A 15,896-nucleotide genomic window follows, 5' to 3' on the forward strand; every position below is an offset into this window, starting at 1 on the left:
CTTTCTCAAGTGGATGAACAGCCTCATTAAAACCTGTACTGGGAAAGACATGTCCCTGTATTAATTTCTGCCTACATATTTAAGGGGAATCTTAAAAAAGTACAGCATGTCTAAAGAAGGGCAATTGAAATAAATGTTCAATTTAATAAGAATTAAACACAGTATAGAACTCAGAATTTTTCTATGTTCTAGATATTACACAAGGCATTTGGATAAGAAAAATGACTTATATTTTACGCTTATCTCCAGGAACTCAGAGAATAGTAATAAAGCTAGGGACAGGCAATCAAACTACCATGGGATGAGCATTTCAGAAGAACTTTCTCATAACCCAAGAAACATTCTTGGCAAAATACACAGCACCCTTGTAGAAGCCAGTGTATTCAGGGTGAAGGCAGGTACTTGGGATGCATAGATGGCAGGGTATGCTACAGAAGTAATGCTGGAAAGAGGTGGGTACCCATCCATGAAAAGCTTCCTCACCCACCATGCTGGGGAGTTGGGGCTTGATCCCAGAGGCAACTGGAGGGTTTCAATCATTTCATTTTAGGAATCCCACAGTGTGGCTACAGCAAATGGTATCTAAGACTGGACACAGACGATGAGCTGGGGTCCAGTGCCAACCTGAGTAGTTGGGGAGCCTGAGCTAAGGTGGTGCCTTTAGAAGTGGAGAAGGGAAAAGGTGGCGAAAATATCAAGACTGGTGTTATGGAGTTTCCATCGTGGCTCAGCAGTTACCAAACCCTACTAGGATCCATGAGGATATGGTTCAATCCCTGGCCTTGCTCAGTGGATTAAGGATCCAGCACTGCTGTGAGCTGTGGTGTAGGTTGCAGATGCAGCACAGATCTGATGTTGCTGTGGCTGTGGTGTAGGCTGGCAGCTGTAGCTCTAATTGGACCCCTAGCCTGGGAATCTCCATATGCTGTGGGTGTGGCCCTAAAAAGCAATAAAAAAAAAAAAGACTGGTGTTTAGGTGGGTCATAGTTCTCATGAATAAAAAGAAGATGGAGCATAGTTCTAATGGAAAAGAATTCCATAATTCATCTTGAAAATGAATTTACCAAAATTTTGCTAAAAGAAATGGCTACACTTCAGCTTTAGAAACGATGAATTTGAGATGCCTGTGGGAATCTAGTTGAACATTCTAGGGCACATCTATTTATAAAGGCTTAGAGTTTAGGAGACAAGTGAAGGATGGAGACATCATTGAGACTATTGATCACAAAGCTCTAGATATGGATAAAACATTTTAAGGAATGTATGTGCACACAATAAAGGCACAAAGACAAAAGAGTGGTATCCAGATGAGAGCTTCACAAAGAGACTGAGAAGATAAAGTTACATGGAAAGGAGACAAACTGGGAAAGAAAAGAGACAATTTCAAGAGAGATGGAGTATCATCACTCTGAATTCTTTTTCAGGTAGACCGCCTCTCTCCTCTTCATTTAGTTGTTTTTGTATGTTTTCACCTTGTTCCTTTGTCTGAAAAATATTCCTTTATATCTCATATTGTCTAACTTTCTATGTTTGTGGCCTCCTTGAGAGTGGGTGTATAGATGCTGTCGGTGGCTGGTGCCCAGTCCTAGAGTTCTTGGGGGTGGTGGTGGCTCACATGTACCCAGAGCATGTGATGAGAGCAGTGGCATCATGCTACCTCTCCTGGAGCTGGGTGGCTACTAGCGATAGGGGTCCATGAGGGAGATGGCACTAGGTCATGGCTCATGGGAGCAGGGGTGGGGGAGAGTGGCTGTAACATTTCCCACAGCCCCTCCCTTTGCCAGAAGGCTTGTGGAAGATCTGTTTGTGGCCGTGGGGGAAGATGCCCTTCATGAGGCCCCTCACTTTCCCAGGAGGTTCAGGGGATTGCTCTCTGCAACTATAATGGGGATGGCAGATGCTTCTCCTGTTGCAAGGCAGCAGCTGCTCACACTATGGCTCTTGGAGTTAGAGTCGGAAGTGCCTTGCCATCTGAGAGCACATGTAGGGTACGAGGCTGTAGTGGTTGATCCTTCCCTCCAGAACCTCCAAACAATGGTGCCTAGACACCAAGCCCATCCAGATTTCCTCAGAGTAATGATGGTAAAGACAATCCAAGATCTTGGAAAAAGAATGGAGGCACAGATAAAAAAGTTACAACAAATGTTTAACAAAGAGTGAGATGATTTAAAGAACAAGCAAACTAAGATGAATAGCACAATATCTAAAATGAAAACACTAGAAAAATCAATAGCAGGATAATGGAGGCAGAAGAACAAATAAATGATATGGAAAACAGAGCGGTGGAAATCACTGCCTCAGAAAAGAATAAAGAAAACAGAATAAAAATAATGGAGGACAGTCTAAGAGACCTCTGTGACAACATTAAACACACCAACATTTGCATCATTGGGGTCCCAGAAGGAGAAGAGAGAAAGAAAAGGCCAGAGAAAATGTTTGAAGAGATGATAGCCAAAAACTTCCTTAATGTGGGAAAGGAAATACTCATTCAAGTTGAGGAAGCACAGAAAAATCCTATACAGGATAAACCCAATGAGGAACACAACAAGACACATACTAAGCAAACTTACAAAAATTATATACAAGGAAAAAAACATTAAAAGCAACCAATAACATATAACAGAACACCCATAAGGAGAATAGCTGATTTTTTCAACTCTGCAAGCCAGAAGGGAGTGGCAAGATATATTTAAGGTGATGAAGGGGAGGAACATAGAACCAAGAGTACTCTACCCAGCAAGGCTCTCATTCAGATACAATGCAGAAATCAAAAGCTTTACAAATAAGCAAAAGTTAAAAGAAGTCGGCAACCGCAAACCAACTTTACAACAAATAGTAAAGGAGCTTATCTAGGTTAAAAAGAAAAGGCCACAACTAGAAAAAAGAAAATTATGAATGGTAAAGCTCACAGCAAAGGCAAACATACAGTAAATGCAGGAAATCATCCACAGACAAAAATGGTATCAAAATCAGTATTTGTAAGAAGAAAAAATACAAATGCAGGAGCTTGGAAATGCATTTGAAATTAAGAGACCAACAATTTTGCCTATATTCAGAATGCTGTAACAAAACCTTGGGGGAACCACTAACCAAATGAGGATAATAGACACACATGGAAAAAAAAAGATCAAGAGAACAAAAGAGGAAGGGAAGAAGAAAGTCCAACATCAACAAATCCAAAACAATTAAGAAAATGATAATAAGTACCTATATATCAATAGTTACTTTGAATATAAATGGATTAAATGCTATAACCAAAAGACACAGATGAGCTGAATGGATACAAAAACAAGACCCATATCAAGGCTGTCTACAAGAGACCCACTTTAGATCTAGGGACACATACAGACTGAAAGTGAGGATATGGAAAAAGATATTTTATGAAAATGTAAATCAAAAGAAAGAAAAAATAGCAGTAATCATATCATACAAAATAGACTTTAAAATAAAGTATGTTACAAGAGACAAATAAGGATACTACATAATGATTAAGGGATCAATCCAAGAAGAAGATAGAACAATTGTAAATATATATGCACCCAACATAGGAGCACCATATTATATAAAGCAACTACTAACAGCCATAAAAGGAGATGTAAACAATACAATAATAGTGGGGGACTTTAACATGCCACTTTCAGATGGACAGATCATCCAGACAGAAAATTAATAAGGAAACTCAGGCTTTATTTATTTATTTTTTGGTCTTTTTTAGGGCTGTACCTACAGTACATGTAAGTTCCCAGGCTAGGGGTCAAATTGGAACTACAGCTACCAGCCTACCCCACAGCCACAGCAATGCCAGATCTGAGCCACATCTGTGAACTACACCACAGCTCATGGAAACACTGGATCCTTAACCCACTGAGTGAGGTCAGGGCTCGAACACACATCCTCATGGATACTAGTTGGGTTCATTATTCCTGAGCTACAGAGGGAACTCCAGAAACACAGACTTTAAATGACACATGAGACCAGACAGACTTAACTGATAGTTATAGAATATTCCACTGGAAAGCAGCAGAATACACATTCTTCTCATGTGCACATGGAACATTCCCCAGATTAGATCACATCTTGGGCCACAGATCAAGCCTTGGTAAAGTTAAAAAAATTGAAATTATATTAAGCATTTTCTCCAACTACTATGCTATAAGACTATAAACCAACCGCAAGAAAAAAAAAACTGCAAAAAATACACAAACACATGTAATCTTAACAATATGGTACTAAAAAAACCAATGGATCACCAAAGAAATTAAAGAGAAAATAAAAAAATACCTAGAGACAAATGGCAATGAATATATGATGATCCAAAACCTATGGGATACAGACCTCAGGAAATAAGAAAAATCCCAAATAACCTAATCTTAGATTAAAGGAACTAGAGAAAGAAGAACAAAACCAAAAGTTTTGAAGTTTATAAGGAAAGAAATCATAAAGATCAGAGCAGAAATAAACCCATGTGCCTATGGTCAATTAATTATGACAATTGAGGCAAGAATATACAATGGAGAAAAGACAGTCTCTTCAATAAGTAGTGCTGGCAAAACTGGACAGCTACATGTAAAAGAATGAAATTAAAATACTCTCTAACACCATACATAAAAATAAAATCAAAATGATTAAGAACTTAAATGTTAGACCAGATACTATAAAACTCCTAAAGGAAAACAGTCAGAACACTCTTTAAGTCACAGAAATATATTTTTTTACCCACCTCTTAGGATAATGAAAATAAAAACAAAAATAAGCAAATGGGACCTAATTAAACTTAAAAGCTTTTGCACAGCAAAATAAACCATTAACAAAACAAAAAGACAACCCACATAATAGAGAAAAATCTTTGCAAATGAACTAACAAAGGGATTAATCTCCAAAATATACAAGCATCTCATATAGTTCATATAAAAAAACCCAAGCAACCCAAGTAAAAAAATAATCAGAAGATTAAAAATAATTTTCCAAAGAAGACAGACAGATGGCCACAAAACACATGAAAAGATGTTTAATGTTGCTAATTATTTGAGAAATGAAAATCAAAACTACAATGAGATATCACTTCATACCAGTCAGAATGGCCATCATCAAAAAGTCTACAAACAATAAATACTGGAAAGGGTGTGAAGAAGAGAGAACTCTCCTACACTGTTGGTGGGAATGTAAGCTGGTGCAACCACAATGGAGAACAGTATGGAGGCTCCTTACTGGAGGCCCCTAAATATAGAACTACCCAGCAATCCCACTCCTGATATATGTGGAGAAAACCATAATTTGAAAATATATATGCAACCCAATGTTCACTGCAACACTATTTACAATAGCCAAATCATGGAAGCACCTAAATGTCTATCAACAGAGGATTGCATAAAGAAGATGTGGTACGTATATACAATGCAATATTACTCAGCCATAAAAACCATGGAATAATGCCATTTGCAGCAACACAGACAGACCTAGAAATTACCAATGCTAAGTGAAGTCAGAGAGAGAAAGACAAATATCATATATCACTAATATGTACAATCTAATAGAAATGATACAATAGAACTTACAAAAACAGAGACAGACTCAAGGATTTCAAAACCAAACCTAAATTTACCAAAGGGGAAACATGGGCAGGGGAGGGATAAATTAGGGTGTGGAATTGATATATACACACTAATATATATAAAATAGATGGGTAACAAGAACCTACTGTATAGCACAGGGAAATTTACTTAATACTACGTAATAATACACATGGGAAAAGAATCTGAAAAGAATTCTTTATATAACTGACATACTTTGCTGTACACCTGAAATTAACACAACTTTGTAAGTCTTCTATACTCCAATAAATTTTTTAAAACAAGAGAGAAGGAATAGATAACAGTACAAAGAAGTTCAAGAAGATGAAAGGATGTGTATTGGATTTAGCAATTTGAAGGTTTTGATCTAATAAAATTATATAAAAACTGTTTTTAAAAACTATAGGAGTTCCCTTGAGGTACAGTGGCATTGATGTAGGATGTGGCATGTCACTGCAGTGGCTTGGGTCACTGCTGTGGTGCAGGTTTACCATCCCTGGCCCAGGAACTCCAGAGTGCTGTGGGTACAGCCAAAACAAAAACAAAAACAAACTAAGTTGCGATGTGCTTGATACATGTTAAGATTCAATAAGTATTAGAATATGCATAATCAGACCTCCCTGGAAGAAGAATGAACTGTGAATTCTCTTGCACAGGAAGTTTTCATGCTGAAGTTGACTTCCTGTTTCAAAAACTGTCAAGAGAGGTTTCCAGCATTGAGTAGGAAGTTGACTGGATGTCCTTGAAGATCCTTTGTAACTTGAAGAGTCTATGAAACCAAAATAACTCTCTCTAAAGTAGAACTCAAGAAGAGAAAAACAAAAAGTTGAATAATTAGGACTCTCCCAAGAGATCAAAATAAAATATGTGAATGATAGTATATACCTCCAGGAAAATATCTATTAGATCTTAGATCCAACACAGAAAAAGAGAGACGGGATTTTCATGGGCCTATGAATAATGCAGAATTCATTTGAAATGATAACTCTCAATCATCTTCAAGAAGATATGCGTTATTTTTGTTCTTTTTGGGAAAAGATATTCAAATACTGGATACCCTGTTTTGCTGTGTTTACTTACTGTTCTTGATGTTCCATTTCACACTCTTACTACCACCTATCTGCTTTACAGTGAAAAATATATTATAGACTGTGGGTTTTCCTAAACCGAAAGACCTGCAGTTTCACAGACCTGGGCTCCCATCAAACCTTTATATTTCTTCTCTTAAGTATGAATTTGGATTATGTTTAATCAATCCAAAGAAAGCATTTTCTAACTAAAAGAGGTTAACCAACTTGACACTTACATGTGAAATTCAAGGTCTACATTTACTTTATTCTCCAAATGGGTAAAGATAAAAGAGGCAAATATGAATCATATACAAAAATCTCTCATAAGTAGGAATTCTGGAGGACCACCGAAGAAGCCACCTTCACTGCTTTTGAGCCATCTGGCTCCCACAGATAAAATATGCAGGGCAGAAGGCTGCCTAATGATTAAAACCTACCTTACCTTTCATTACAAGGATGCGAATGTTTGAAATTCCCTAAAGATGATGGCAAAAGGTTCCTCCCTCAAATTTTAAGCCTTTAGGAAGAATATATATTTATATATATAATACTATATGATATTAAAAATCTATATTTTAATATATAAAATCATATTTATATAACATTTAATATATAAAATATAATTATATAATTTACGTATTAAATTAGATTTATATATTAAATATAACATATATTTAATGCATAAAATTTATATTTTAATATACAAAATATAAAATTTACACAATTTAATATTATATAATATTAAAATATAATATTTTACATATATATAAAATTTTAAAATCAGTTCATTTTTCCTGTCACTTTTTTCTCTTAGTGCCATCAAACAATTATGCCATTCTGAGGTGTACAGCTCTTTCCATAAGTACTATATGCTCCCACAGCCAGAGAAATAAAGATGGCAATTCATACTTGAACAAATAAAGAGGTAATTCATCCTAGAGAAAATAAAGATGGCAACTCAATCTCAAGAATATAAAAAAAGGTGATTCAAACTCAAGCCAATCACATAGCTCTTGTTTCACCCCTGCAATGGTGAGCATTCATCACTAGAAAATAGACATTTTCTTCTGTAGCTACCCATGCCTAACAAAATTACTGACAAACCTACAAGTTCATAGTAGAAATTCCCCAACTGTTTCAAAATTTGCTTCTTACAACTGGCTCATTCAAACTAGGATTCCAACAGGTCCATACACTGCCTTTGGTTGTTACGTTTCCTAGGTTTCTCTGACCCCTGAAGTGATCACCATCATTCTCTCCTTTACGTTTCTTCACACCACTGATCTGTTGCGGAAACTAGGTCAGCTGCCTGCAGAATGTCCCACATTCTAAAGTTGTCTTCTTGCTTCTTTGTAGTGTTATTAAAAAGTTACTTAAATATGAATTTTTCAGCATTTTTTTGGGAAGTTCCTTTATATCCCTAGTTTTAAGGAAGTTTGGATTCTTAGAAGCTTCCAGACTAGAAGGTCCCCATTACAGACAGTGGTGGAAGCCATTTCCCAGAACCTCTGGAGCAGTATTTCTAAGTTGTCTGAGAACCACTATCACACCTCACCTGAGTCACTGCAACAGTCTCCCAATTTGTCTCACTTATTCTCTTCTTCTCCTTTCCTCACCATCCTCCATTCCTCTTTTCTCATGACATCCTGTTAGATTCCCCTCTGCTTAAAACTTCTCCAATGATCACACTTGGGAGAAAAGCCAGAGTCATACCTGACCTACCTGGCTCCCGCCAACCTCTCCAACACAAACACCTACTATACCCCATTTCTTGCTTAATGTGCCATCTTTTGGCTCCACAAACACCAAGAACTCCTTTCAGCCTTCAGCCTTGGCAGCTGTTCTTTGATTCTATCTAGAATGACTGTCCCTCATTCTAAGGGAATGGCAAGCTACTTATGTCACTCAGCAGGTCTCGGTGCAGAGACAGCCCCAGAGCTCTACCTGTTCTGCCCAAACCAAACAGGCTGCTCACCCCTACACATCCATTTCAACAGTTCACCCTATTTATTTTCATTATGAGTACTTCCCATATCTGGATATAATTAGTTATTGTAATTATTTATTATCTCTCATGTATCTGTTTTATTATTTTCTTAAGACTTCCCCCAATCTGATGTTTCCTGTGTATTAATTTGCTTGTTTATTGCCTGTCACTTTCCCTTTGAATGTAAGCACCATGAGAGCAGGCAATGTCCCTGACTTGTATCTCCAGTGCCTAGAACTGTGCCTGGCACACAGCAATTGCTCAATAAATCTTGTTAAATAAATAAATATCCCACAATAGCCATATTGCTTATATACAGGTTAGGTTGCTAGTAGCAGTCTCTAGATGATTTTTACATTAAGTTAAAAATTGCTATAAAGTACATGCAATAAAAAGACTGATGAGAAGCTCACACTTTGTATTTCTTAAAAATCAGGATTAAATGATATTTTCCATAGTTTCTAACCATACACTTTAGGAAAAAAACACAATTCTCTATCTTTGTAACCATCTTCTTTCTTATATACAGTCAACAATACAACAAGAAAATGACCTATTTTCCAATTGTTTCAAAGTTAATATGCTCTCACTGTTTTATAAAAAGAGAAAACTATATATGCCTTATTGTACATCCACTTAATTGATTTTTCACATGTGGCCACCATGGAGCATGGCTGAATATTTGCAGTACAATCATTATGCAATTTATATATCAAGATAGAGGTCATAATTTATCCAGCATTATCCTTGGTAATTATTATTGAGCACTTTAATTTTCAATACTTAAAGGCAAGTGTGTTCTCTGTGAATTCAACAAAGGAAAAATACTTACTAAGAGAGTAAATTAACATAATGGACTCTATGAATTAAGCTAATGACTTATTTCTAAGTCTGCAACACAAAAACCAATGAAATATAATAGATGAGAAAATTACCACCCCCATCACTGTTGACGGACAAAATCACAAGTACAATTCTGTAATTACTTACTTCCAGCAGTAACTTGAATCCTTCTCTTTTCTTGATTTCTTCTACTAAGTACCTAAAAAAAAGTCATGATGATACTTATAATCTGCAACCTAAAAATTCCACAAATGTGACTGACTACAACAAAACTGCTATACTGACAAAGAGATAAGGCTTAGAAACAAGTAAGGTACACATCTAGGCATAGGTGTGAATTTAGAGAGAGATACCTGGGCCTACTGCAATCTGCTGGGGCTTAAATAAAAAGACACATCTTTCTGATGAGATGATGTCTATCTTACATGTTAGCATCAGACTTTAACACAAATGTGAAAGCCATGCAAAACAAACTGGATATATATCTCTAACCATTCATAGTCCAGATGAGGATTCAGCACAAATACTTAAATTACCTAGATGGCTTGGAGGAAAGGGTTTCTGTGTATAGTTTTGCTTTTGAGTTCTTTTAAGATCAAGGAAGCTCAACATCATCTTTCCAGAGGCCAGGCCAGGAGGAAGAGAGACTGATTACTGGTATCGTGCTAAATAAAAAAAGTGGGTTGTGGCCATTGATAGAATATCTATGAAGTTATCTTGAATGTCAGGAAACAGAGAATTATTATGCCATAAGCAAAGAGTGTAGGTAGATGACATATGGAATATGATGGAGAAAAATCTAAAATGACATTGAGAATTTTTGAATGCATAGCAAATAATACCTGCCTATTGGCTAAAGTAAAGTTAAAAATGTTTCACACTGCTAGAATATAAGTTGGTGCAATCACTATAGAGAATAGTATTTAGGTTCTTTAAAAAACTAAATATAGAACTACCGTATGACCCAGCAATCTCACTCCTGGGCATATAACCAGAGAAAACCATAATTCAAAAAAGATACATACACCCCAATGTTCACACAGCACTATTTACAATAGCCAAGACATGGAAGCAACCTAAATGTCTGTAAAGAGGACTGAATAAAGAAGATATGGTACCTATGCAACGTGGTATATATACAATGGAATACTATGCAGCCATAAAAAGATGTGTATATATACAATGGAATACTACTCAGCTATAAAAATCATGGAATGATGCCACTTGCAGCAACATGAATGGACCTAGAAATTACACTAGGTTAGACAGAGGAAGACAAATATCATATGATATCACTTACATGTGGAATCTAATAAAAATGATACGAAAAAACTTACAAAAGAGAAACAGACTCAGATTTTGAAACCAAATTTATGGTTATCAAAGGGGAAATTTGGGGGAGGGAGGGAAAAATTAGGGGGTTGTGATTGCCATATACACACTACTATATACAAAATAGATAAGCAACAAGGACCTACTCTATAGCTAGGGTAATCTGCTCAATAGTGTCTAATAACCTATATGGGAAGAGAATCTGAAAGGAAATGGATATATGGATATTGTACAACTGATTTACTTTGCTGGACAGCTGAAACTAACACAACTTTGTAAGTCAACTATACTTCAACAAAATTTATTTAAAAAAATGTTTCTATATTAAAGCCCCCTCAGAGCCCTTAAAGTGCTAACGAACTCTGTGACTCACCAAGAGAAGACTAATGTATTAGTTAGCATTCCCCAAACATATCTGACTGTGGAAACATTTTTGGAAAGAATACCTATTAAGGTCTTCTGGAAGCGTATTATCCTGTAGAGGTTAGGTTCAGAAATGCTAACTAAAAAGTGTCTCTTCTACAGGGTACTTACCCTCTCTTTAAATAAATGCTTAAATGACATAAGTTTTAGAGAGGGAATCCAAATAAGGTTTGAGTCACTTCTGCCTACTTTCATAGGATGATTTATTCCTTGCAACTTTTCAATATATAGAAAAAGGCTTAAGATAAGATACATTAAAAAAAAAAAAACTATTCTTATCTGAGGAAAGCCAGAAAAAAGGTGTATGTTGAGTTCCTGGATAAAATTCAGGAATCATAAACCACGTCTACCAAAAGGCATCCAGATAAATGTGTTCAAAACACAACAATAGTTTCATAAAGTTAACTTAGTCCTTCCCACTAAGCTTAGCAAAAGGAGAAAAAAGAGAGAAAAAATATACATCAATAAGAGTTGTCACCACCCCCCTGGGTAAAAACTCATTATATTAAGATTCTGGCTTAGTTTTGAAGCATACGTTGATGAAATCTTGCTCTAAAGCACTTCCCGTCCTTAGTTACATGAGTCCATTTAACACTTGTGCATTTCATTTGCCCTTCTGCAGGACATGCATTCCTTTCTGGAAATAGCCTTTCCAGTTCCTTTCTCAATTCACCAGCCACTTGGAACCTCCGAACCAAGTTATGTCTCCCTGTCTCATCTCATTAGAAATTTCTTCTGATGCAATGGAAACTCCCAGAACTCCTGAGATTTTTTTTTCCATCTGCTTTCTGTATGCTCTGCATATATTAGAACATATTGCATGGCATGTGTGATTCATCTCAGACACCTACATGCTACATTCTACTGCACTGTGATTTTTTTAAATTACAAATATAAAGAAAAAAGTTCTCTAGACTCTCTCTCATCACCTAGAGAAATACGCTAGCACAAAAGTGCCATTGTATAACTGCTCACCTTTTCCTTACTGGTAACCATAAATCCCTCAGTATTCATGCAAGTCAGTGAAATGAATTCCATCTGAGAGATTACAGAGAGTGTGTGTGTCAAGGGAATAGATAAATGACACACAGGAGACCTAGCAAAGGAGCAGAATGGGAGTTCCTGAGTTGTTTGTTGTTGTTAAAAAGACTTCAGCACATGACTCTTCTAGATTTGCTTTTAAAATTACCCCTTATTGAATATCCATTTAACTTGAGTGTCCTAACAAAGGCTTACAAGGGTCCCCTCAGCAACTGATAGGCCTGGGTATTGCAACACATTCTCAACTTTCCTAAGCAGATATCAGAGATACATAATCGCCTACCTTATGCCAAAAATGGTGGTTTTAAACCTCAGCCATTTGAGTTTCAATTATGCTTAATAATCACATGCTGCTTTAGGTTTCCAAAAATCAAGTTTTTAGTCATTATTATTTCTTGAGAGAAATGTTCTCTCATCAGTTGGAATGACAAGGGTCAAATGGAAATTAGGAAACGTTTTAGAGATCTTCTGGGCACTAAGTAGTCCTTTATGCTGGGTTTCTGATAACTCATAAAATAGGAATCGTCCTCTTGCTTTTCCGAGGGAAGAGGGAACATCTGATTAGGGTGGTGGCCGTCCAATGGTCCATCAAAATCTGGTCTTAAAACTAATTCCATTCATAGAAACATAGAACATAGAAATATAGTTTCTATGGAATCAGTGTTATCCTTACTGTAACAGGCCAAGGGGAAAGACATGCACAGCATTCTCTGTGTTTAAGAGGCCTGACCTAGGTAGGCTGAGGAAATGGACATCTTTTCTACCTCAGGTTGCTGTTGATAGATACACACCCCAATACAACTGTCACGTGCAGCTTGACTTTGCTAGAGTTGTTATCTACTGAAGGAAATCACACTTCTTAGAAACAAAAGAGCATTGCTCTGACTTAGAAATTAGGACAAGTGGTGTCTTCTGACTGTGGATGAGATTTATTTTTATTAGGTAAACTCTAAAGCAAGTGGATGCAGATTAGTAGACTTGATGAGAAGTGGCATTTTAATTCCCACCAGCCAGTGGTTTGAATCAATTATGCTGGATCACAAACTCCATGGTGGTCCTAGAGCTGGTTTGTACTGGCTAGTGAGAGCCAACCATTAAATATTCAGGAATTTACAAACTGCAACTGTTAGGAGTTTGCAATTTTCCATGGTGGGTATATTTACACCACAGAAACTGGCAGACTTTCTAAACTGGGTTTTTTTTTCCCCTCTTGAGATCCAGTTTACCAGTACACAACTGCACATAGTCTCCAGCAAATAGAATAGACCTCAAAACTCAGAAAACTATTTCCTCTGTCCTAAAGAACAGAACTACAAACTATTCAGTTTGAAAAGAAATAAAATAACGAAAATAAATCACTTATGTTGCTAACGTAAGATAATTCTCAATCTCAGAGAAACTTTCTCCAGGTTTACAAATTTCACATTCATTCCAAGTGACATGCCTAAAAGGACTCTGCCTTTGCACTTGGCATCGGGGTAGGGAGTAGGATGACTTTTGCCGACTCTAGGAATGGAGTGTCAGGTATCAAGAACGTGGAAAGTTAAGGCGAGAAAACCATTATAACTAACAGCATGACAGAAAAGGGATTATTTTTCAAATATTTAAATATAGGCCACGGAATCTGCAGTGATGTTCACTGAAATGTTAATTCAATTCAACTTGACAAACATTTACAAACAATAAGTGTTGTTGAATTGAATGGAAATGTCAACATTTATCCTCTTGTGATATTTCTATGCAAAAATTAGAAAAGTATCCTTAGACTATAAATTAAATTCCACTCTGAGATGAATGTTAACTTTATAATAAATATGATCATCAAATATTTATATCTAGCCTTGTTTCAAGCCACTTGCCATTGAATTACTTAGCAGCTTAGATAAAATAATGCAGAAAGCCTACCATATGTATGAGAAAAATGCAAGCAAGAGAACAGAGCCACCTTTTAGTTTAGTTTAATGGGCAACTATGAATATTGATGGTAGACAGTTTCATGTTTTCACCACTGGGTAGTTATCTCCCTACTTGTGACAAAGGCACTTTAACTGTACTTCTAACAGAGGCACACTCCTCACCCAGTGTCAGTATATATTCTATATACATAGGAGGAATTGGGAGACCATGTGAGTCAGAGTCCCTAGCAGCGGTAACTGATTCAGAGATGGACATTTACCTCATTCAGAAATAATTAAAAATTTCCTTGGGATTGTTACAAAAGAAGCACTCTCTTTTTTGGCCTTCAAGTTGAAACTGGGAGGCTATAGAGCTGACCCTTTTGGCAGCTACCTTCCTACAAAGGAATAAATCCAATATGAAGGAGAGCAGACCGGATTGATGGACAGAGATTAAGGTCTAGTGATCTTGTTTAAGGCCCTAGAGCAAGTCATTTCATAGCTACCATTTCACTGGTTTATGAGTAACAAGGGCAAATAAATCACCTTTCTTTGTTTATAATACCTTGAGGGAAGGTTTCTATTGCTTATCACCAAAAGAGTCCTAAGTGACACAATATTTACAGATTTTTCAAACTACTTTTTAAACCAAAATTACCAGAATTGCTGACTTCTAACAGTCTTCTGAAAGTACCAAAGCTGTCTCTTTCTCTGTTGTTAGAGCCAAGCCCTTTGCCATGGATAACTTTATGGTTCTTTCTGCCTCTTAACCTTGGGGCTTGGCCATTGGAATGGTAATAAACAGGATGCAATCAGGAGTTTAAAATGGTCTGGCCTTCTTGGGCTTCCACCACCACCATCAGAAGAACAAGGTCTGCCTAGCCTGGTCCAGGGAGTATGCAAGATGTATAGGCATCAGACACAGACCCTCCCCCTCCACCCCCAAGAGTCACTACAGTATGAGGTGAGACGCTTCAGCCAACTTGCAGACCTCTGAGAATAGACTACAGTTGTTTTAAGATACTGGATTTTCAGACAGTCTGGAGTGATGTTCAGAGTATCACTGTTACACACAGCATCACAGAGCACTCATACCACTCGCCTATGGAAAGAGAAAATTCTCACTTCCTCCAGGAAACCAACCTCTGCCAATGCCCCTCAAGAACATACTAGGAAACCCTCCTGAGTGCCTCTGGAGCACCACATAGTTCCCCTTACCAAAGAGTAGGTGCACATGCAATTTATCTGCTTTGTTACCTGGATGTATCTCTCACGAGGCTATGCTGAATAGTAGAGGGTAGGACTGCTTTGTCTTCAATTCCTAACACATAGTAGGTACTGAGAAAATGGTTATTCAATGAAAGAAGGAATACACACATGAAAGAACATGTATAGTCCCTGAAAATGGTATTTTCACTGAGTCTTTCTAGTAGACACCCAAGGACACACACACACACACACACACACACACACACGCACACACACACACACACACACAGCAAGTACCTAGATAAAGCAAGAGCACGATTAACTCTCTCTTCAAGGCCTAATGTGCCCAGGGCCTTCCAGGTCATCCAGAATTTGAATGCATCTGGTCTCCTGCTACACTGGATAGACTTGTCTCCTGTGTCATAGCTGACATCATAGAATTTATCCTGCTGGAAGAGGTAAGATGCCTTGGCAGAGTAGCATTTCTTGAGAAGATCCTTTTGGAAAAAAAAAAGAAGAAAGAAAA

General features: G+C 37.0%; 1 protein-coding gene across 1 annotated transcript in view; it reads right to left on the reverse strand.

Moving 5' to 3' along the window:
- GADL1 (glutamate decarboxylase like 1) overlaps positions 1-15,896 on the reverse strand; it is a 157,288-nt gene that overhangs the window by 52,155 nt on the left and 89,237 nt on the right. Inside the window, exons 12-13 of the mRNA XM_047769400.1 lie at positions 15,668-15,867; positions 9,618-9,669 (exon numbers count right to left, since the gene is read on the reverse strand). Coding sequence (XP_047625356.1) covers positions 9,618-9,669; positions 15,668-15,867 — 252 coding nt within the window. The remainder of the gene's footprint in view (positions 1-9,617; positions 9,670-15,667; positions 15,868-15,896) is intronic.

Source organism: Phacochoerus africanus, chromosome 1 (assembly GCF_016906955.1).
Source record: "Phacochoerus africanus isolate WHEZ1 chromosome 1, ROS_Pafr_v1, whole genome shotgun sequence".
NCBI classification, from domain to species: Eukaryota; Metazoa; Chordata; class Mammalia; order Artiodactyla; family Suidae; genus Phacochoerus; species Phacochoerus africanus.